General features: G+C 44.1%; 1 protein-coding gene across 5 annotated transcripts in view; it reads left to right on the forward strand.

Moving 5' to 3' along the window:
- Positions 1–22,144, forward strand: part of NaPi-III (Na[+]-dependent inorganic phosphate cotransporter type III) — a 222,310-nt gene that overhangs the window by 147,050 nt on the left and 53,116 nt on the right. The window contains exon 1 of one of the 5 annotated variants that reach the window (XM_071586963.1): positions 19,034–19,429. The exons of 3 other annotated variants lie outside the window; for them this stretch is intronic. In XM_071586963.1, coding sequence (XP_071443064.1) covers positions 19,090–19,429 — 340 coding nt within the window. In that variant the 5' untranslated portion in view covers positions 19,034–19,089. Of the gene's footprint in view, positions 1–19,033; positions 19,430–22,144 lie in introns of those variants that run through there. One more of the 5 variants, XM_071586964.1, reaches the window with a different exon arrangement.

The following is a 22,144-nucleotide window of genomic DNA, read 5'->3' on the forward strand; positions in this document are numbered from 1 at the left end:
TGGCTTGAAGGGTACTGAAAAATAAAAAGAAAATACGAAGGCAGAGTGCGTCAGCTGGTCAATGAGTCTGGAAAGAGTTGGGCAGTAGTCGCATTCAAAATCGAGAAAAAACTTAAGGATAGCTCCGATTTATTTTTTCAGTCAGGATTTTGATTAGCATATTTATTATAATCTATTTTTATTTTATTTATTTATTCAGCGGGAATAACCCCTTTACTCAAAGAAAGACAAAAAATATATATTGTTTCCACAATTATAAAAAAATATTTACAAACGGGTACAAATTACATAAAGTTACATACTCGTTATTGAGAATTTAAAATTAAAGAAGATTTTTGATTTGGAATACATGAAAGGCATTTTCCGATGGTATACAGGTACGCAAACATACCTAGTTAGGTTATTTATAGTAGACAAAATATCAATATTAAATAATATTAAATTTAAAAAATGGAAACATAATATTAGACATATAGTATTTGTTACAGGCTAGATGATGGTAAAAATTGATAAATGTTTGTAGCATTTATTAACTTAGAATTATGCAGGTTAATTAATTAATTTGGAAATATACAGTTTAGTTGATCAGTTGATTCCAGCCGTGTGTCGTGGCGGTGATCCACGAAAAAGGACCCAATCAGAATCGAAGCAATTGGTAGGACTGTGAAAAAGGAAGGGTTGATCATCGGGGGAAAAAGATGGGAATTGGTAAAGATTGAGTGTTCGCACGCTGGTATTGCAATTTTCGGATGAGGGAAATAGGAAGAGAGTGTAACCCTAGCGTCAAGCGTAACGACACAGAAGAAGACTGAGGGAAGGAATGGTGGGAATGCGAAGAAGGCAGAAACACGAATGAGATATTTCGAGATATAAAAACAAGGAAAAGAGTAAGGTTGAAGTGTGTAAGTAAAGTGCGATAAAGAATAACTGAAGACTGAGACTGCTGGGCATATCTGGCCAAGATATGAAAAGAGGAAATGGGGGATTGTGCGGACTGCCGGACACATTCAAGCGTAGAGTAACTACTTGCGTTAAATATGAAGTATGGAGACCTACGCTGTGGCCTGAGATGGAGTATTGGTTGGAATTACACACAGAAATGATACATTAATGTTAAAAAAACAATATATATATATGAATATATATATATATATATATATATATATATATATATATATATATATATATATATATATATATATATATATACATATACATATATATGATAAACTAAATAAATTTATTTAAGGCATCAATAAGTGCCAAGAAGAAGGGTGGTGTCCTGAAGACTAAGACAATATGGGGAGGAATAAGATGAACAATTAATAAATAATAAAATTAACGAATAATAAACGAAGACCTCTGGTTTAAGCGCTAAAGACAAAGTAAAGAGAATTGTACTTGGAGAATTGTGAAGAAGAAAAACTATGGTATCCAAAGAGGATGCTCAATTAAGAATTTGCTGACTACATAAGACTTTGTTTGTTACGACTATAACCAAAGTTTAGGTATTGAAAAAATTATAATGAACAATATATACGTATTAAGCAATATGTATACGCAATAAGTATAGACAAAAATCCAAGAAATGTAATAAATGTACAACGATGTAATGAGGATAATTAAAATAATATGATGAATGTAGCAGCAAGCTAATAGTTAACGTAGAGCAAGTAAATCATTGCAATTGCAATAAAAACGGCAAATGCCTTGAATGAGCCATGGGAGTAGCGTCACGGGGTGTGTCAGTCAGCATTGAAGGGAGGGTGGGGTGAGTGGAGGAGGCAACACCACCCACCAACAGCGTCGCTTCTATTATGGGGACCACCCTGCACCACCCTTGAGCCTCCTTCGAACCCCCCCCCCTCCCCACGTCCTTTAGATCCCCCCCCCCGAAAGCACACAGGAGCCAATGAGTCAAAAATTGGCATCCTGCGAGCATCGGTGATGAGGGGGGGGGCGCTCCACCCCCCTCCCCCCCGCAGTAATTCCCGGGATTATGATGTCCCTCCCTGGGCGATCGCGTAGTCCCGCGTCGCCCTTTGACCCCCGGGGAAGCAACCATGCGGGACTGCGACTGCGTGGTCACCTTAATCGATGGGATTCATTGTGATGGAGTGATTTGTTTGTAAAATTGAATTGCCCCTTTTTTAAATTATTGCACTAATTTATATATCCTCTCATGAGTAAGGACGAATAATTTAGTTTTCATAGTCTTCTATTGAAATGTCCTTTCCTAAAACGTTTTATCCTTGCGAAATATTCCTTTCTAAATTTGCTTCACATATAAATTTCGATTACTGAAAGAGATTGTGTTGCGGTGATTAGTATTATTAATTAAAGTGTTAGGTAGAGACTAATACTTAAATTTCCTGTGAATTTCGTGCCAGCAGCCGAGGTTATATGATTGGGGAAAGGGATTATATTTGGTTTTTTAGTAAAATTTTATTTTTATTTATTTTAAAATTTTTAGGTGAAATTTATATTTGTAACAAAAATTTAATTATTAATTCTAAGAAATGTATTTTATAAACGAGGATTAGATAACTTTATTATGCTGAATGTTGATTTTTTCCTTGGGTGGGCGTAGTTAAGGTCTTGAAACCCAAAGGATTTGGCGGTGTTTTAGTCCTTTCAGTGGAGTCTGTTCTTTAATGGACAATTCACGATAAGTTGAACTTATTTTTGTTTTCAGTTCTTTTACCACGGTCATGAGTGTGTCCTTTAAGGTAAACTCTCTTAATTATTCAAGGTATGTGCATCAGGTCAAGGTGCAGCTTATATATACTAAGTAGGTAATGGGCTCCAATCATTTAATTCATACGGATATATTTTTTTGATGTACATATTGACGGTGGTTCTGACAGTAAAAAATGATTTGTTAGGTTTCCTGATGATTGGGCTCTATAAATTATACACACAAAGCCCTTCGCTCTCGTGACAAATGGGATAAGTCGTAACATAGATGATGTATACAGGGTTCGTCCGGAAAATGTGTACTGATTTTTTCCCGCCGCTCCAGGCGCGCCCAGCACCGCTCTGACGGGCTGCGATTGGAGGGGGGTATGTAGGCAAGCGACGCTGAAAAAGGCAGTCGGCTCTGAGCTGTGGTGTAGTGAGGAGCTCTGTTAAACGCGAACCTCCACGCTCGACCCACGTCACGGAACGCGATGCCGAAGTTTTTGGAGCAGCGTTATTCCATCAAATTTGCGGTAAAGCTTGGGAAATCGTCTACCGAAACTGTCGGTATGATTAACCAGGCTTACGGGGAGTCAGCCATGTCCAGAAACATGATCTTTCGGTGGCACAAGATGTTCGTGGAGGGCAGAGAAGAGGCCGTGACGACGTGTCTTCGAGAGGTTCCCGAGGATGCCTTCGCGGGAGCGTTCCAGGAATGGGAACGCCGCTGGAACAAGTGTATCGACTCACAAGGGTCCTATTTTGAGGAATATTAGCTTAAGATATGTAAAAGTGTAATACATTTTTTTCCTGAGCTCAGTACACTTATTTTCCGGACGAACCCTGTATATATTGTGAAATCGGGGCATGTACGCGTCGGCGACGCTAGGGGACCGCAATGGGCCACGCCATGGGCCCCGCCATGCGTCATGCCCGGTCCGTGGGCATTCCCGCCAATGGGTGCCCCTCGCGCGAAAGGACCGTGCGATGGAAGAAATGCCGTCCGTCCTTCAGCCCGCTCGAGATATTCGTTATCGGCTCTGCGTCACAACTGGGCTCTCGATTTATTGGGGTAATCACTTACGCGTGGCTCTCGGCCTGTCTCGGCGGCATCACTCCGGTGGATCCCTCCGCCGCTGCTGCTGCTGCCTTCGGGGGATGCGTCTTCGGAGGTGGGGCGTTTGTGGCCGGGATAACTTTTGAGCAATTCAAACAACCTTCCTCGTGGCGTTAGATCTCCGTCAATCCAGGGTAATAATTTCAATTTTGGTCGCATTTACCTGAACACCCCGGAGTCAAAACAGACTTCCCAGGAATAATTCCTTTCGCCGAATTCCTCCGCTCCGCCTCACATTGGGCATCATTCCACGCGCGCATGCTCTTCTGGTCCCGAGACCAGGTTGAGGTTTCTTCTCGAGGCCTTATTTCTCTCCCTTTCTTAAAACAATCGCACTTCTCTCCCGTTCGTCGATTCGACTCCCATCCTCTCCTCCAATACCACACCAAACCACACTGAATTATTCCTTTCATATTTTACTCCAAATGGCGAATCCAATCCGTGTTCTTTCGTGCCACTATCTCTCTCCTATGCAGTGGAGGAATATATTTTTATACACTTCCAATTTCGCTACCTCAGACTAGTATTAATTTTTATACATACTCCACAAGCTCCAAGGAACATTCCTAATAGAATTCGTAATGCTTTATTCTATTCATTAATCCTTTTATCTTCGCAAAATTTTTGACGAGATGTGAAAAACCTGCCATCCAATTATATAATGGTTCACACATTTATAACCCCAATCAAAATAATTAAGAAATGTACACAATCTGACTTTTCGAGACACCAAAACATATTACGGTTTTTCTGTTTTTGTCTTAAAAAGTTAATAATAGTCAAATAAAAACACTCTCTCTTTCGTCCGATGGTCCCGTTAGGTTTGCATGTTTTAGTCTAGTATGCGTATCTACGTTGAAATAACGGCATGGTGGCTTAGTGGGTTGAGAGATGGTGGTCAGAGGGCTCGGGTTCAAATACGAATGGCCGCCCTAGGCGTCCTCAGCGTCACCCTGGCTGTGTCATTTTCGGGTTCAAAGACCTTAATGGGAGAGCGCCCTTGGCGAAGGGAAAGGAACTTCTTACGCCCCTTTTGTCTAACACCCAGAACCTCGCCCTTGCCAACTGAAGCACCTTCGGGACGATTACTGTGATATACGTTGACATCACGCCATTTAAGCCTTCTCGACAAATGACGCAATTTCCAGCCCCAACGTTTCGGAAATAATACAGATGTTTTCGATGCAATTAATATTAGGTAATCTACCGGTTAAAGTAGGATTTGGATGGACACAACTACCAAACAATTATGTTGTTTCTCCGAACAAATCACAACCCGACATCCAGCACCACGTCCCTCTTCATCTCCGAGTACTTCCTTCCTCCCTTCATCCCGTCAAACATCCCTATCCTGTTCCTTCCCTTTCCTCTTTTGCCCAACATTCTACCCTCTATCACAGTCTTCAACATCCCACTGCCGGTCAACACCCCCTTCATCCACTTTTCCTGCCTCCATAGGATTGCTCCAAAGAAACCCCTCTCTTCGCCCACCATACCAAGTACTTCCTCATTTGTTTTCTTCTCTGTCCATTTCACCTTCTCCATTCTTCTCCGCACCCACTTTTCAAAAGCCTCCTATCTACGTCTATCCTCCTGCTTCAATGACCACGTTTCCGCACCGTACATAGCTACGCACCATATCAAAGTTACTCAACTTCCCTTTCATCAACTCCCTCCTTGTGAAAGCCTCTTTTCCTAGCGCAATTCTTCTCCTTACGTCCCTACTACTTTGACCGTGTTGGTCCAAAACACTTCCGATAAACGTAAACTGTTCTACCTGATCCTCTTTCAATGTTAATCTTAGCCCTTGTCTATCTGGAAAAACGCATAACCTTTGTTTTATTAATATTGATTCTCATTCCATACCTGCCGCACTGAATTTCCAATCCACTCAGCAATGCTTGCAACCCTTGATTGGCTGACTGTCAAACTGATGCTTGGTCATCTGCAAACTTAACTGATTTTACGAATTCCCCGCCCACTTTCATTCCTACCTCCAGTTCTTCCCATGCATCTTTGATCATTTCCTCTGAATACAGGTTAACAGCAACGGTGATAATGGGCAACCCTGCCTTACACCTCTTCCTAACACTGCACATCCGGACTCCCCGTTCCCCACTCGCACCTGAGCAGTCTGAGACATGTACAGGTTGCGGATTAGCCTCCAGTCCCTCCAATCTATTCATATTTTCTTCAATATACGGTTTTTCGAAATCTACGAAACAGGGAAATACGTCCTGATTGTATTTTATTTATTTTGATAATTGCCAAAGAATTTTGAACCGGAAAAATCTTCTTCGTCGTTTGCTGGGAGATTTTAATGCTTACGAGTATCCTTTTCCCTGTCGCCGGGAGCTTCTGCTGGGGCCGAGAAGATTTCATCTACGCTTTCTCGATCAATAATCAATCGACCCGGACGTAATTCGTGTGGATACTGTATCTCCAATAGCCTTTCCTTCGGTTCAAGCAAAGGACATCGAAGTTTGCCAGTCGCGTATCCCCCATTCGGTCAACAATTTCCAGTATTATATGCAGAAAGGGCGGATTTCCTACTAAATTCTTCCTGTACGTTGAACTATAAAAACACCTCTCCGAGTGGTAGCGTATCTTGTAGGCACAGATATCCTGAAGAATTGCAAGCGTAACGGTGTCGCAAGCGTATTACCACAGGTTGTTTACCTAGAACAAAGATTGGCCAGAAAGTAACTTACGTTTCGGCCTAGCGTGGCGGTGGGTAGATCAAGAGCCACCATCTTGTTGGTGTCTAAATGTCCCTACACTCAGTACTATGCATCCTGCTGTGGTGGTAGTATGTGTGCAAACTGTGGTTCTTCTACTTTGCTCACAATTACGAACTGTTGAAATATGCACTGCGATAGAAAATCACAATGCGAGTTGTGAAGTGCAAATTGTGGTTAGGTATTTACTGGCGAAAAACCACAAGCCAATTGAAAGTCAGAGGCAACTTTGTACGGAGACGGAATAATGAGTGAAGGCGGAGTGAGGTATTGGTGCATTCTTTTTAAAAATGGCCACAGGACCATTGTTCACGACGATTAACGCACTGGTCGGCCAAGCCACGTGGCAGACGAACTGACGGTGAAAATCAACGAATATATTCGTGAAAATCGCCGATCTTCGATTATGGATCTCTCGCTAGACGTGGCTTGAAATTGCATAGCGCTTTGACAGAGCCGCAGAATTGCATGCTGGCGTAAAGAAGTGGTTAAAATTGAAGGCGCTGGCAGATATCTTCAGAGATGGAATTGAAAAGCTTGTTTATCGCTAAGATAAATGCCTCAATTTGAATGGTAATTATGTAGAGGAATAGTTAAAGAATATGCATTTCAGATTTATATAATTAAACTTTGTCTTGTCGGTATGTTCATATTTTATTTCAAAAGGCATGTAACATAATGGTAGTCTACCAGTCTCGGGAGGTTTTGATGGCCACGTATACTAACTACTGGTTCATGCCTAAGCCGCAAACTACGTGAATACGTGCCATTCTTCAACCATACTATAAGCACCATTCTTACCATAAGTACCATTCTTCAACCATACGTAACATTCTTCAACCCGGCATCCTTCCTACTGTCCTCCATTCCCTCCGGCGTGCCTAATATTCCCCTTTCTCTATCACGCGTATTTAGCACTGGCCCATCCATTACAGTCTTCAGCATCCCGACACCAACCAGAGTATTGTGAATCCACTTCTGCTTCCTTTGAATTTCTCCCAGCAACCGTCTTTCCTCTTTCACCATCCCTAATACTTCTTTGTTTGTTTTCCTTTCTGTCCATTGCACCTTCTGCACACCCACATCTCAATAGCCTCCAATCTGCCCCTGTCATCTTTCCTCAACGACCATGTTTCCGCTCTGTACAAAACCACGCTCCTAATAAATGTCTTCACATGACATCTTTACCTCTAACTTCCTTACTTAATCTCTCAGTTCTCTGCTTCCTCCTCCTTGTAAAGTGTCGTTATTAAACGAAATTCTTCTTTCTGTATCCTCAAGACACTGAACATCTTTGTTTTCGTCTAGTCTGTCAATGACGTCATCTCGGTAGGCGTCAAGAGTTTTGACTAGGGTGTTTCTGCCGAGCAAAAATTGAGTTAGGAATGACTCCGGAAATATTCTAGAAATGTTACCAAGGCGCCCCTGAAGAGAATTTTGCCGATTGTATGTTTTCACAACTGGTATTTTCGTTCCAATTTTCCGGTAATTGGTTTATTTAGCTTGGTGTTAAAAACCAATGTTGATTTCTACCTTAAAAATGTAATTTGAGGCATGAAAGAAGAACGCCAAATAAAACAGCAACCAATGTTTAATATTTAAATGAAATATTTTAGATCCACAAAATAATAATCATTTCTTCTCTTGGGAGATGGTAGTGCTTCAAGTCGCAATATTTTCGAATGCCTCGTCGCACCGAGAAACACTTCCGTTGCAGTCCGTCTCATCAATTCCGAAAATACTCATTTCGTCTACATAGACCTCTGAACTGATAACTTTGTAATCAGTATTCTAACTTGCAGAAGTGATGAATTAACTCAACGTTGTTTTACCTGAAGCCATTGCAAATAATTCCCAGAGTCTCAAGTGTTGACGCCCGAAGCACCTGGTCTTTCAACTCTTGTCATAGAAGCGCCAGTTGGTGGGTGGCCTCGCACCCACTGCCACACGTCCCCTTGTTACCCACTGCTCAAGAGTCTTGCCTTGGTAGAGGTTGCCGTCGCGAGGTGTCTCTGCCTTTGCCACCCCCTCCATCGTCCTTCCACTTTCCTCCCCGACTTTCCTGTTTCATTCACTGTAAAAATGTCTCTTTGATAATATAAAGCGTGGCTTCCGTGTGGAAACCCTCAATAATTTCTTTATTGCATCTCCTCAGTTTTTATTGCCGTTCTCAGCTTAAGGGTGCCCCGACAATTGAAGGATATATAACCCACGTATTCCCTCCCGCGGCCTCCCCCCCCATTGCCTACCTCTCCTCTCTTCTCCTCCCTCCCTCCCTTCCACCCCCTTTGCACGCCCCACCCCCATGGCCGGGGGTGTTGTGCGCTTCTGGGCGACGGTCGTTGCCTTGAGGGAAGGTGGTGACGGCAGCCAGGCTCCACGAATCATCTCGGAGTTAATCCATTTAAAATGCCATCACTCCGAGGCATACGAGGTCTGTAATGAATTCAATTCAAAAGCGATGATGACCTCCGTCCTCCTTCGGTGAAGGATTGAGCTTGTCATTTATCTCTCTACCGGTTTTTCCCAGTTTCACGCAAAATTTAATGGCGTAGCGCTGTTCCAATAACCGATTTATTACGGAGCGTAACAAGGTCGCGTTATAGAGGTTTCGCAAACGAATGATCCGCACTCTGCAAAGGCTGGGAGCCAACTGCCACCGGCCCCCAGGTTTTCCTGGGACTCCCATCCTCGAACCTAGCCAGGCAAACCGCCGCCCGCCCGTGCGTCTTCCTATCCGAAAAAAATAGGTTAAACTTGTATTTATTTCATACCATTGGTGATGATAACATCTGTTTAACGAATGGAAAATCATCCGAAATGTTTAGAAAATAAGAAATCTCGGAACATATTCCTTTGAAATATCAAGAGTATAATACCCGAATTAGTCGGAGCTTTGTTGTGGTAATTTAATGCCGTGTGAATGATTCCGTTTAACCTTGTCTTTCGATTTTGAACTTAAGTCTGAAAAATGCTTTCTGTTGTGCGTGCATAATTGAATAAATTTCACGTGGATCATTATGTATCCTAAATATTCGACATGCGCAATCAGGATTACGGCATCATCGCATAATATTGGAAGCAACTGCATAAATGTTTCCATTCCCGAGGTAATGGTTTTTTCGAATGAATTCCCGAAAGAAATGCTTAGCGATGCATTAGGCCTCCAATGCTATCAGAGACAGGTATTAGGAGCGTAGTGCGATATTTTGACCTTGAGCGTTCCTGTTGCCCCCGCAGGTTTGTCTCCCGACCGAGCGGCGGTTGCGGAGTGCACGACCGCTGACCTTTCACGAGGACCCTACTCTGTACCTCGGAATGTTGACAATGTTTCCCTGAAGTGACCTTTCTCAAACAACTATGGCTTTATCATCAGACATTAAGACAAAGTTTGCAGTGGGCGTCAAATTAAATGTTGCAGTAGATGACCGGAGAGGTTGTGGGAAATATGGGGATGGTGCGATAATTAATGATAAAATAAATGTTAGTGCGGAAAGGGTGAGTGACATGACATAGTGCTTTTTGCATTGTTCAAAATGAAAGGCTCTGTTTAATGACACTTTTATAAAGATCGCTCCGATTTCTGCGCTCCTGCAGATTCTGGCGTGAGCGAAAGTCGTATATAATAAAGCTGCAAGTATACTTGGCTTGTATAAAAGGTATCGGGAAAATTTCGAAAATAAAATTTATATCAGATGTTGAACTAAATAAGGCCGTGGGGGTGGATAACATTCCTGCGGAACTACTGAAATGTGTAGGCAAATGTGAGAGGAAGAGGCTGTATGGGCTGATTCGTAGTATCTATGAGGATGGAATATGGCCGGAAGACTTTGTGAGGTCAGTTTTAGTTCCTATTCCGAAAAAGGTAAAGGATACATCATGTGAGGACTACAGGACGATAAGTATGATATCCCACGCAGCTAAATTTGTTCTCAGGATCATAAACAAAAGGATAGAGAGTAGGGCAAATGTTTACTTAGGGGATGATCAGTTTGGGTTTAGGAAGGGGAGAGGTACGCGTGATGCCATTGCAGTAATGAGATCATTAATCGAGAGGAATATAGAACACGATCGGTGTGCATTTGCTTGTTTCGTTGATACTGTGCGCAACTGTGGCAGCTGATTCCGGCCGACCCACTCGTTCTGCGCCACACCAGTGCCTCATGGTGAAACACCTGCCTTGGGTGTCAGCATGCTACTATGGGTTCAGAGGTAACCTTTTTTTAGCAGGTCCTTTTTTCAGTCCATTCATCTCGTTGCCTCGTTCGAAATAACTTTATCATCTGTTAATGTGTGGTTGCCTCGTGCCGAAAAACCTTTAATAAACTTTTTCTAGATGAAAATTTTCGCCGATAACGGGGATCGCATACTTCGAAAAGGCGTTTGATAGAGTGAAAAGAGAAAAACTAATGAGTATATTGCAGAAAACAGGAGTAGATAGGAGGGAAAGGAGGCTAATACGCAACCTGTACATGTCTCGGACTGCTCAGGTGTGAGTGGGGAATGGAGAGTCCGGATGGGCAGTGATAGGAAGAGGTGTAAGGCAGGGTTGCCCATCATCACCGGTGCTGTTCAACGCAAATGTGGAGGAAATGATTAAAGAGGCATTGGAGGAACTTGAGGTAGGAATCAAAGTGGGCGGGGAATTCGTAAAATCAGTTAGGTTTGCTGATGACCAAGCTTTAGCTTTAGACCCATCCCACTCTATGGCGTACCGCTGTTCAATCCTTCGCTGCATTTTGCCCTTTCACCGAGTCAATCGACAGGTATCCACTGAAAGCACCATCTAGCCTAAACGAATGCTCGCAGGCGATTGGCGCGTTTTGAAGGTCAGACACTTCCCCACCGAGCCCGGGCGGTGCGAGCGCGTTGCGACCTACAGTCACGTCAGGGAAAAATTGTTCCCGATACTTTTTATATGAACTTTGTATGTAAAGCTACATATATCTCGTCTTTTGCGTGCTCTGCTGAGATGTAACGACGCTCGCGTATATCCTTGGATTTTCCGTGCTCTGCTACCTTTCTACCGCGGCTCATGTATTTAAGCCGTCATTCGGTTTTTTTTATGCCTCTTTAATTTTTATGCAACGTGCAAACATATGAACGCTGTTCACCAAATCGACTGCAAAATCTTTTTCTTGTAGAAAATGTTGCGATACGAAAATTTAGGATAAAAAATAGTTTGAGATTACCTATGTATCTGTCGAGGGATATATGGAACAGGAACAATGGCATTTGCATCAATAATTCTGAAGTTTCATCAGGCATGTTATGATTGGTACGTTCCGGCATTATCAATATTTGCTTTTGTCATAATAAAAGATGTTCAAGTAAAAGTTAAAGCTTCGAGTGTGTAGTATTCGGTGTAGTCCATCGTTGAACTTTTGTGGAGTCATTATTCTCGTTGATTTTATCGTGACATTTGAGCTCAAACTGGTTTATTGGAATTTATAAAATGACATGTGGTGCCCTGTGGCGCTTAAGAACAGCTGCGATATCTGCTGGACTAAGATGTTGCATTTTGCGGGGTCCATCCTAAACTATCAACTCGTTATTTGAGAGATGGTTGAGGCCGATACTTATTGGAAATACGAGGTCTGTTCAAAAAGTAGTATAGCGACTTTTGTTTTTATTTCAAAAATTCTTTATTTATTCATGAATGTCTATTTTATCCCCTTCAAAGTAATCACCATTAGATCTTATACACTTCTGCCAACGTTTTTTCCAATCCTCGAAGCATTTCAATAAATCATTTTTTTGTGATTTTTTTCATCTCCTCCTTCGATGCAGTCTTGATCTCGTCAATCGTAGCGTAGCGTCGTCCTTCCATGGGCCTCTTCAGTTTCGGGAACAAGAATAAGTCACTGGTGTGTTGTTTTTGGCGAAAAAATCGCCTAATATTCGCCTATTTGTCTTAATATTGTTCCTGATTTTGCGATCTGAACCCAGCGTTGATTTATGCTTCTTCTATAGGTCTCCAAATTAATTCGTTCTAACACTTCATGCACTCGACGAACAAATATATCCATTTACCCGTAAAAATAATGACAGCATCGCCATAATTGGCGGTGCCTTTAACTTTCTCGGTACTGATTGGGGCAGCGGTAGCTTTCAAACTCGGATCAGTGGCTGTGGTATTGCGATTCGTTGTAAAAACCAGGGCATAGAAACTGCCTCCAACAAGCAGTCGTCATACCAACCCGTGTAAAAGGCGCATTTGACCTTTTTGCAACAAATAAACCAAAACGGCATATAGTATTCTGAGTGTATCTAATGACGAGGGCTTGAGAGACCACAAATGCGTTCAGATAATCTTTGACGGAGTAATGAAAAAGAGCTGGGAAACAAAAGGAAAAATTTACATCTACATAATACCCCCTGCAAGCCCCCGTAAAGGTATATGGCACGGGTTGTGTCAATATCCGGCATGCACTGTATACGATCAGACAAAAGTCACGCGTACAACTATATAGAGAGACACAACTATAGGAAAAATTTCGACATGCAAATGATTTTGTGACCATTTATCGGCCTCAAGAGGAATGCTCATGGTCCAACTACCATTTCTAGTAAGGTAGTGTAACAGACGTGATATGGTTGTTGTTGCATACGAGACTCGTATATTTTTGAAGCACGAAGGAAGAATCAAAGAAACTTATCGTTTCCATAGGGAAGAATGTATATTTCTATCGACGAGTTTCGCTCCACCGTAGCATTAACTAGATGATGATGCCGTGCAGCCCTACTTGTCGACAATAATAAATTCTTTCCCGTGGAAACGCAATGTTCTTTTGGTTCTTACTTCGCACTTTCACCTCTCTGAAACTGCTAATAATTATCCGTGGAAAAAAAAAGACCCGCCGGGGATCGAGATGGTGCGGGGGCTAACGTACTGGCTTCCCACCATGAGGGCGCGGGTTCAAATCCCGGCGGTGTTGAATATTTTTCAGAGGTATCTCGATCCCTACTTGAGGTGCTTTGTGGAGGGCACTTTGAGTGAGTACGCCGTCCGTCGGATGGGACGTTAAACTGCGGACCCCTTGGCGCCTTTCGTAAAGAGTAGGCTAATGCCGACGCCGGGTTTCTCTCCACCCTTCATCCTTTCCTATCCATCCCCTTTGGCGCAAATGACCTTAGCTGTCGGTCGCCTCCCCTCAAAACTACTACTACTAAAAGACCCGCCGATAAATCTTCTCAGCGTGCAGCAATATGCCTAATTACAAGGTGAAGGGGAAACTACGCTGTTATGCTAATGACGTTCCAATGGTGACCTCAGACGTCCAATTGCGTGAATTTAAACCAATTGCCGCTGCCACTGTTGACTAGAGCGATAACAGCGGAGGCGAGTTCGCATCGACTAAGCCCTTTGGCGTGAGACATTTATGGGAGTTCTATTCGTGGTCCGTATGGAACCTGTTGTTGCTGCTGGGGAACCCGAACTTCACGCTCGTGTTTGTCGCTCGGGCAACAAGTGCAGAGCGTCGAAATGGGAGCTTCTTGCCTCCCCTCGCTTGGAGCAGTCCGCCGTGGTCGCACGCGGGATTGCCTCTCGGGAACGGATACAGGGTTGCTATATTTTTGAAATGATTGTGTGTGTTCTTAAATTGACTTTGTCGTAAAACCCATCCCCTCTCGAATACGGAGTGTGAATACAAAGCATCAAAACGGTATTATGAAAGGGAGCCAGCTAGTTCATTGTTCCCTAGACCTCTATGCGGTTACCCAATTAAAATAGATAACAGCGTAGAAATGTCACGAGCCTAAATGAAATCAAATTACTGCCAACGTATGTCTTCAGAGTAAACGGGAGGAAATCAGGCTTCTCCTACGGTAATCCATTGCAATGTATTTTCAAATTCCAATTTCCGGGGAGTTAAAAACAAAAGGAAAGAAACTGGTCTACCCTACTTACTAATATTGTCGTTTGGCGCTAGTTTAATACGCCGCTACTTCATGGCATAATTAGTTTCAATTAATTAAGTGTCCATCCACACATTACAAGTAAGACGTTGGATTTCAAAATGTACCGACATTCCTAATTTTTGCCATTTTGTTTCAATAGATTACCTATATTTTGGCAGAATGTACGTGTATGCAAAACATTGGTACAGTAAGTGAAGAGATTCAAAGGCATGCGAAATGCTGAGAGAACCGGTGTTGGTAGAATATTGAGGTGATCAAAATGCACTTGTGAATGTAGATGTAAAAAATAGCAGTCTGTAAGATTGTAAAACTCCTCACAATTTTACATGATTTTTATAAAAAGTATCGGGAAAGTTTCTGGAAATAGATTTATTTCGCTACATTGCGTCGGTACCCTTTTGCCGGCGGCTTGTCCACCAATCGAAGGCTCCCTGGTGGGCGGAAGGTCCTTAAGGGTACGCGTGCAAGATTCTTTGAAGCCACTCAGGGTCCCATGGTGGTGTCCTTCGAGGGAGGATTTCACTTGTATAAGGAATAGGGAACAGTCTGCTGGTGTCAAGTCGGGACTGTAAAGGGGATGGGGAATCGTTGCGATACCGTTGCAGAAGAATTTCGCCTGCAGACACTCGACTCAACTCGGGTCGTCCGTTCAAAAACCTCCGGGACGAGTTCAGCGCAAATCTTTCGCATCGCCAAATTTTCAGTGATAATGGCGTGCTCAGTCATTTTATAAAAAATGCCAATAATCTGAATTCAACACTTCACTCACACGTCAGGAACACGTGGTTACCGATACTTTTTATGCACGCCTTGTGTAGTGAAGCGGTTTGAATAGTCGTAAATATTGGCTAAATGCGATTGGTTGTTGACCATGACGTGGTTGAGGAGTGTTTACGGTAAGAATGGAAGAGAGGGAGCGAGGAGGTATATGCCTTGGTCACGAAAATATGAGAATTGCATGCATATTGCGGATGGGCAGGTGTGAAGGGTGTGTGTTTCGCTGATTTGGTGTTGTGGATAGAGAGAGAGGGGGGGGGGTTGCATTCGAATCGACGTTCTCTTGTGCACGCCTGCGAGAGAGGAAGAGTGAGAATGGTTTGGGGTAGGAAGGGCATACGGAGGAATTCAAGAGTGAAGGCAGCGAACATGAGGAGAGCCCGAAAGCCTGTTTGAAACAACGCACGAATACGACGCGGCGCAAAAATAAATGTAAAAGGTCTGTCCAAAAAAAGACGAGACTGTTTGAGTAAATACTTGATCTTATTAGTGACCATTTGATCAACGTTATCCCCGTCAAAATGCATCCCTTGGTTGCCAATACAACGCTCCCAACGTTTATTCCAGCTTTCGACCGCAGTCCTTCGAACGCTTCTTTCGGGGTAACCTTTCAGACTGCGGTGCCACTTTGTTGGATGCCTTCAACATTTTCAAATCGGCGTCCTTTCAAGGTGGATTACAACCCAGGGAATGGGGAAATGTCCGCTGTAGAGTAGGGTGGCTGGGGGATCACCTGTGTTCCTTTTGGGCCAAAAACTCGGTAAGAATCAATGATTAGCGCGGCGGTGCGTTGTCGTGATGAAATCACCAAGGCTTATTTTTCCACATTTTTATCTCTTCCGCAACATGACCTGTTTTACCTTCTCATAACCTATATATAGTGCTTTCCATTTACTGTTTGTCCTTTGGGGATATATTGATAATGAATAATCCCTTCCCAATTGAAGAAAAATATCACATCACCTTCACGTTCGTTCGCGACATCCGAGCTTTTTTTGGTCGTGGGGAAGAATGGCCTCCTCCCCTCTTCCCCCAACACTCTGCTCATGACTCATAGATTAATTGTCGAATGCCTCTTGAATCGTTGCTTAAGTTTCACTTGCACTTTTCCTGAGGTGAAAACAAAATTCAATGCACACGCACCCAACAACACCTTTGTTCTCGGCAACACAAGAATTTGTTCAGCAAGCGTACGCGAGCTCAGATTAGGGTCCTGGCTGTGCAAAGACAAGTGAAGTTAGCGCTACGATCAAGGCGGCGTTTTCCTTGTCACAGACGCCTCTGTAAGGCGACACTTCCCTGGTTGTGATCAGCCAAGCGGTTCGTGCATAGAAAGCCCATTTCATCATTGTTTGATCAGATCTTGTGTTTGGTTAGTGGATGGATTTTCTAGGAGGAAGTACGCTTAGAAATCAGGGTTTGTGATTTCGTGAGACGGTATTTATTTCTATCCATGGTAGCTCTCACATTTGTGGTATAGTTAAGCTTGGAATGAAGCCTTTCACTATCATCATGGATTAAATCGATGGGCATTTACGCCCCTAGAATTTTTGCCTATTTTGTATATTCTTCTGCACTGATGTTTTCCGCCGTATATCTAAAACAATTTCATACACGCACGTGTAAGTTAATATGTTCACAGAAGGTCTTTATAGCAGGGAGAGGCGGCAGGCGGACAGCTCGTAGGTTAAAGCGAATCCTCCAGGGAGCTATATTTACTTGAAAATCTACACGTTTCCTGACAAAGAAAGAAATTCAGGAATAACTGTCGGTTCAAATCGTTACTTTTACCTGTATAAAGTATATAAAAAATACGAAAACTCGCCGCTGGCTAATATAGATTGACAGCTTTAGGTTGTAATTTTAGGACTCCTAGAACGTAAGTATTTGATGGTCTTTTAAACATTTGAATGTGGCAAAAAATCGGATTGGCGGCAGAACAAGATAGCTTTGGTTCCTGAACATTTGCTGTTTGTAAATAATTGCATCCATAACTTCCAAGGAGTTGAGAACATTTTGTACGGCTAAGGCGACGGCATGTTTCTGTGGTTTAGTGAACTGCATATTAGCCGTGCCAAATGCAATGCCATCATCGCTCTTCCCTGCCATCGGGTGCCCCGTGGCCTGTGCACCGGCAATGCCGAAAGCCTTACTCTGTCAAGGTTTTTCATAATTAAAAATTTTTTTTGTCATAAAAAGATAACTTTCTCATTTGAAAGGAGTATTTTTAAGCGTATTTAAGAAAAAAATAGTTTGTTTTTAGTAGTATTAACTATTTTTTATGAAATACAATGTTTTCAATATGGTTTTGCGATCTTTGTTATGTTAACGTATAATATTGTAAATATCCTTCTGTAAATTTCATATTTAACTTTAATAAATTTGTTGAATTCGGCATGGAAACCCTGGAAATACCCTGGAATGGTGTCCTTAAAATGTTATGGCCACCCTGATTGTAGATTCGATTTCAGCGCGGTTCTTGCTACTTCACTCTTCCATTGAAAGGAACTCCACGAGTCATATTGACCCTATTTACATATATTGAGATATACATCCACGTATATGATGAGGAGAAACTGGATGGCGACTTAATTAATATTATGTCTACAATTTTTTAGCAAAGACTTCTCTTGGTAGACAAGGCACGTTCTTTTATATCCCTTCACCATCCTCACCCCCATCAATGACGTGGAGTGGGGGAGACGGCGGTATTATGTATTTTCATTGCTGGATTTCATGAGTTGAACAAAGAGGTGGAACATTTCTAATATTTCAGTTTTCATTGCTTTTTATTCCGTTGACTCACGTTGCGAGTAGGATAAGGCTCCGAGAGAGGGAAATGAAATCAGTTAGTCAGCCTTTTCTCCGTTCTTTTAAATATTGTGGCTGTTGTTAAATTCTCTGCTACGCTTGTGGTAGTACCAAGTAGTCACTGCAGTTAACGTTTTTTGCTAGGTGCTAATCTCACATTATCAGTATTTTCATGAAAAACAGGATCAAATCACTCAGTTTTCTGCCTTTATTCTTAAAATGAGCTGATATTGCTTATGCTATTAAATGTCCTGTGCAAAGAAATGAAAATTTCAATTCTGAGATTGTAGTAGAAAAACAATATTACGCATAGCTCTATCTAATGTAACCCTCGGCTGTTGAAAAAGTCGCGATATTTCCGGGAAGCGTTTCGGTAATAAACTGCGCAAGCAGTCTTTTGACCAATGGGAGACAACTGGATGGTATACGGTGGCAGCGTGTCAACAGAGCGCGTCATTGTGGACGGATGCGTGTGTCGGTATTGATGTTCGGCATCGCCTCTGGACCGTTTTCATCGCTTTTCGAATCCTAATTCCCGTCGAGTGTCAACAATGTGGCATCACGGTCGTGCCTTCATCGGAGGGGGCGATGGGAGGGGGACGGGAATGAGATGCGGGATTTTGGGCCTTCCCAGATAGTGCGTGTGACGTGTCGCGCGACGCTTGGTGGATTCGTCCGTCCCTTCGTTCATTCATTCATCTGGACCATAAACCGACCCGAGGGGGAGACCGCCCCCCCCACCCGTCTCCACCGCGAGCGGGGGATCCAAAGTCCCCCTCCCCTATCGACACGGAGCCGGGCCCAGCCGACAGAGGCTCAGTCGTGCGACGGGAGACGGCCAAGAGCGACATACACAGGTGTAGCCCATCGAGCCCAACAGCGAAGGCCCTCCGAGCCTCTCGAACGCACGCCGTCGCGAAGAGCCCTTCCTTCGGCCCCCGCATCGCTCGTAACCCCCTTCCCCCGTGGTACGTGCCCGGCCCCTGGCGGCCAGCGGCGTCCCCCCTGCTCGGAGGTACCCTCGTCCCCTACCCCGCTCGCGAGATGCGCAGGCCCTTGGTGGTCGTGTGGACCCCCTGGTTGATGATGGCTCTGTTGACGCTGCTGCCCCCCCTGGCCCTCGGGACGTCATCGTCGCCCCCGCCCTCGTCCACCCCGTGGCCCTTGGGGGGGTGCTTGGACGACTGGGGCTTCCCCGACTGGTGCAGCGGCGTCGTGTGGGTCATGTGGGTCGGCTTCATCTCGGCCTTTGCCCTCTCCTTCGGCACCGGCGCCAACGACGTCGCCAACGCCTTCGGGACCACGGTCGGCGCCAAGGTGCTCACCCTGAGGAACGCGTGCATCCTGGCGACCTTCTTCGAGCTCCTGGGCGCCGCTCTCATCGGTAAACGCACGCTTGAAAGCGCCCCCTGGCCACGGCCGTCTGTGCCGGTGACCACCCTGCTCGACCCCCCGCTCCGGTCGCTCTAAATGTGCAGGCCGATGCTTCTTTACACTGTTAATCTTTGCATCCTACGATTGGTTGACTAAAGTAAACGCGATTGTAACAATATGTGCGAGAAAGCAACACTCAGCGGAGATTGTTTAGTTCCCTGAGAAACCAGAGGGATCCAAGCACAATCGAGGTTTGTATTATCAGGGATTTGATTACGAAGGTCTTATTTGCGAAGCCGGTCGTCAGCAAGTTAACAGGTGCCGAATCGGAGTTAACTATTCAAAGGCCTGCACGTTGCCAGCATTTTCTGCAGTCATTCATTACATCCCTGTTACCGTTTGACCTTCAATCCCAGATACCGTATCCCTTTACTCTTCGTTACCATTGCATGCGATCCGAGTTTCATAGGCAAGGTTCGGGTTCACCGCACCTCGAGCCGTGTAAAATTCATGCCGTGCATTCCGGGTAGTTGGTAATGCCGTATCCACGTGCGCTTTTGTCCCCGCCTCGGATTTGGTCCATTGGAAATCGCACAGCGGAGAGGTTTAGGTGCGGCTGTCCTGTGCCAGGCATCCTCAGAGATTTAACTTGGGTCACACCCTCTATGTAAATCTTAAAAAGACGTTCTCTTTGAGTCGATCGTCTGTTTTATATCCATATTTATGTGGTCCACGTATTGATCCTTTGTTGAACATCATGGGTCTCCTCCTTCCCTTCTGCCAAGTTCCTAGCAAATGTAGCGACTCAAGTTCGGTGTCCTAATCCATCTGGACCAATTCCATGTTGTGCTCCCAATTGGGGATTTCAATTCGTCTCTTCTCCCTCGTTTTTTATCCGTCTTCTGTCCATTTGATCGTTAGTATTGGCCTCCTAACACCAGCTGCCGGTTTCTACTCCTCTTAAGGTTGCAATTCAAGTCGTCTACGCCCCATCCAGTATCACACTCAATGTTCAAATCTTCTGCATAGGTGGGGATAATGCGTGCGGGTCAATGAGGCATTCGTTCCCAAATCTCGTCTATTGCCGGACCATAACTAAGAGGATCGCACGGCCCTGCGCCGCCCAACCGTCCCCTTGGTCGCGCCTAGGGGTGTCTGTCCATGAGGATTCGAAAAAGTGTGCTCGCTCGTAATGCGACCAAATGGAATTGAAACGATATTGTCGTGAATGCAATGAAAACACTTTAATCTTCAGTCTGCGATCATTAGAGTAACGCTGTTTACCATTTGTAAGTTGCGTTTTCATGCCAGCGGATGACGTGACGGCCGTTTCACCAATCAGGGGAAGGGATTGTGGACGCAACTGTGGTTAGGAGTTGAAAAGGGCTTAGTGTATCTTTCGTCCTGCCGACCTCTTTGACTGGAACCGTATTCGTTGCAAGATCATTCCTCCCTCCACGGGTGTGACAAATCGTCAATTACTGGTGGTGGTGATAGGAAGGAAAATCGAAGACATTGTGAATTATTGCTGGTAATGTTGGTGTAAAAATAGGGAAAATAGCACTGGGGTAATTACTGAACAAAAAATCCTGACAAATTCCAAGAAACTGCAGGAGATGCCGCAACAGTAACTTTTAACGGAGTAATCCGCCAATATGTATTTCAATGCCACAATTTTAGAGTTTAAAAATCATTCGCCTTGTCCGGGAACCGAACCGTAATCTCCCTCGACGCCCAGCCGAGTGCTTTAGCCAGTTAATCTAGCTGTTACACACCGATATTACACTCGTGGACTCAGGTGCGTCGCGCACGACTACGAATGCCTGTGGCACTGTATGCGCGGTATTTCGTCACTACATGTTTTTCCTTTAAAGCCCCCTTAATTTCGGTGTTTCGGGGGACGCCTCGATTGCTTGACTGGCTGAAGCACTCGGCCGGACGTGAAGGGATCAGGGTTCGAATCCCGGTCAAGGTGAATGATTTTTACACTCCAAAAATGTTGTATTAAGAATCCTGGTTCGATCGACCCCTGTCTCCATCTCTTTCTTTCCCTGGGGTGTTGTTGCTACTCGCATTCAGGCTAAGCGTGCCAGGATTGCATCACTGATATTGATTACATTACAAATATCCATTGCATAAGCATTAAATTACTGATATCCATTGCATTACTTTGGGAATCTCATGAAAACTTCTACAGGTCAAAATGAACTTTTAGAAAATACATGCAGACGATTGGAAGCTACCAACATTCTTTTGTAAGTTATTTAGACTACCTTCATCGCCACTTGCTGTCTACTGAGTTGGGTTCTGAAGGTGTCTATGGCCCGTGGCAATTCATACGGATCGCAAATTTCAAATATTTTTCCGCGCCGTCTATTATCCGTTTGCTCCTAAGCCCCTGATTCTTCCGAATTCCCTCGGCGTCGGCCAAGGAGTCTGGCCACCCCCCTCGTGGCCTCACTGTCCCTCGCTGAACGAGCTCTCCTCCAACCACTTCACTCAATCTGCATCTTCTCTTCTCATCCATATTCCCTTCTCATTCCGACTCAGCGCTTAATTACTTCGTAACTTGTTTTCACTTTCCTTCTCCCCGCCCATTTCACAGAATTACCCATAATTCTCATTCATCAACGACTCCGTCCCGGAGCCATTAAGGGCAAATTGTTGCCACCAAAAACGCCTACCGACCTCGTCAGCTCCCGGGTCCCTCCGCGCGCACCCCACC

Source organism: Hetaerina americana, unplaced genomic scaffold (genome assembly GCF_022747635.1).
Source record: "Hetaerina americana unplaced genomic scaffold, ioHetAmer1.1.p SCAF_28, whole genome shotgun sequence".
Taxonomy (NCBI): Eukaryota; Metazoa; Arthropoda; class Insecta; order Odonata; family Calopterygidae; genus Hetaerina; species Hetaerina americana.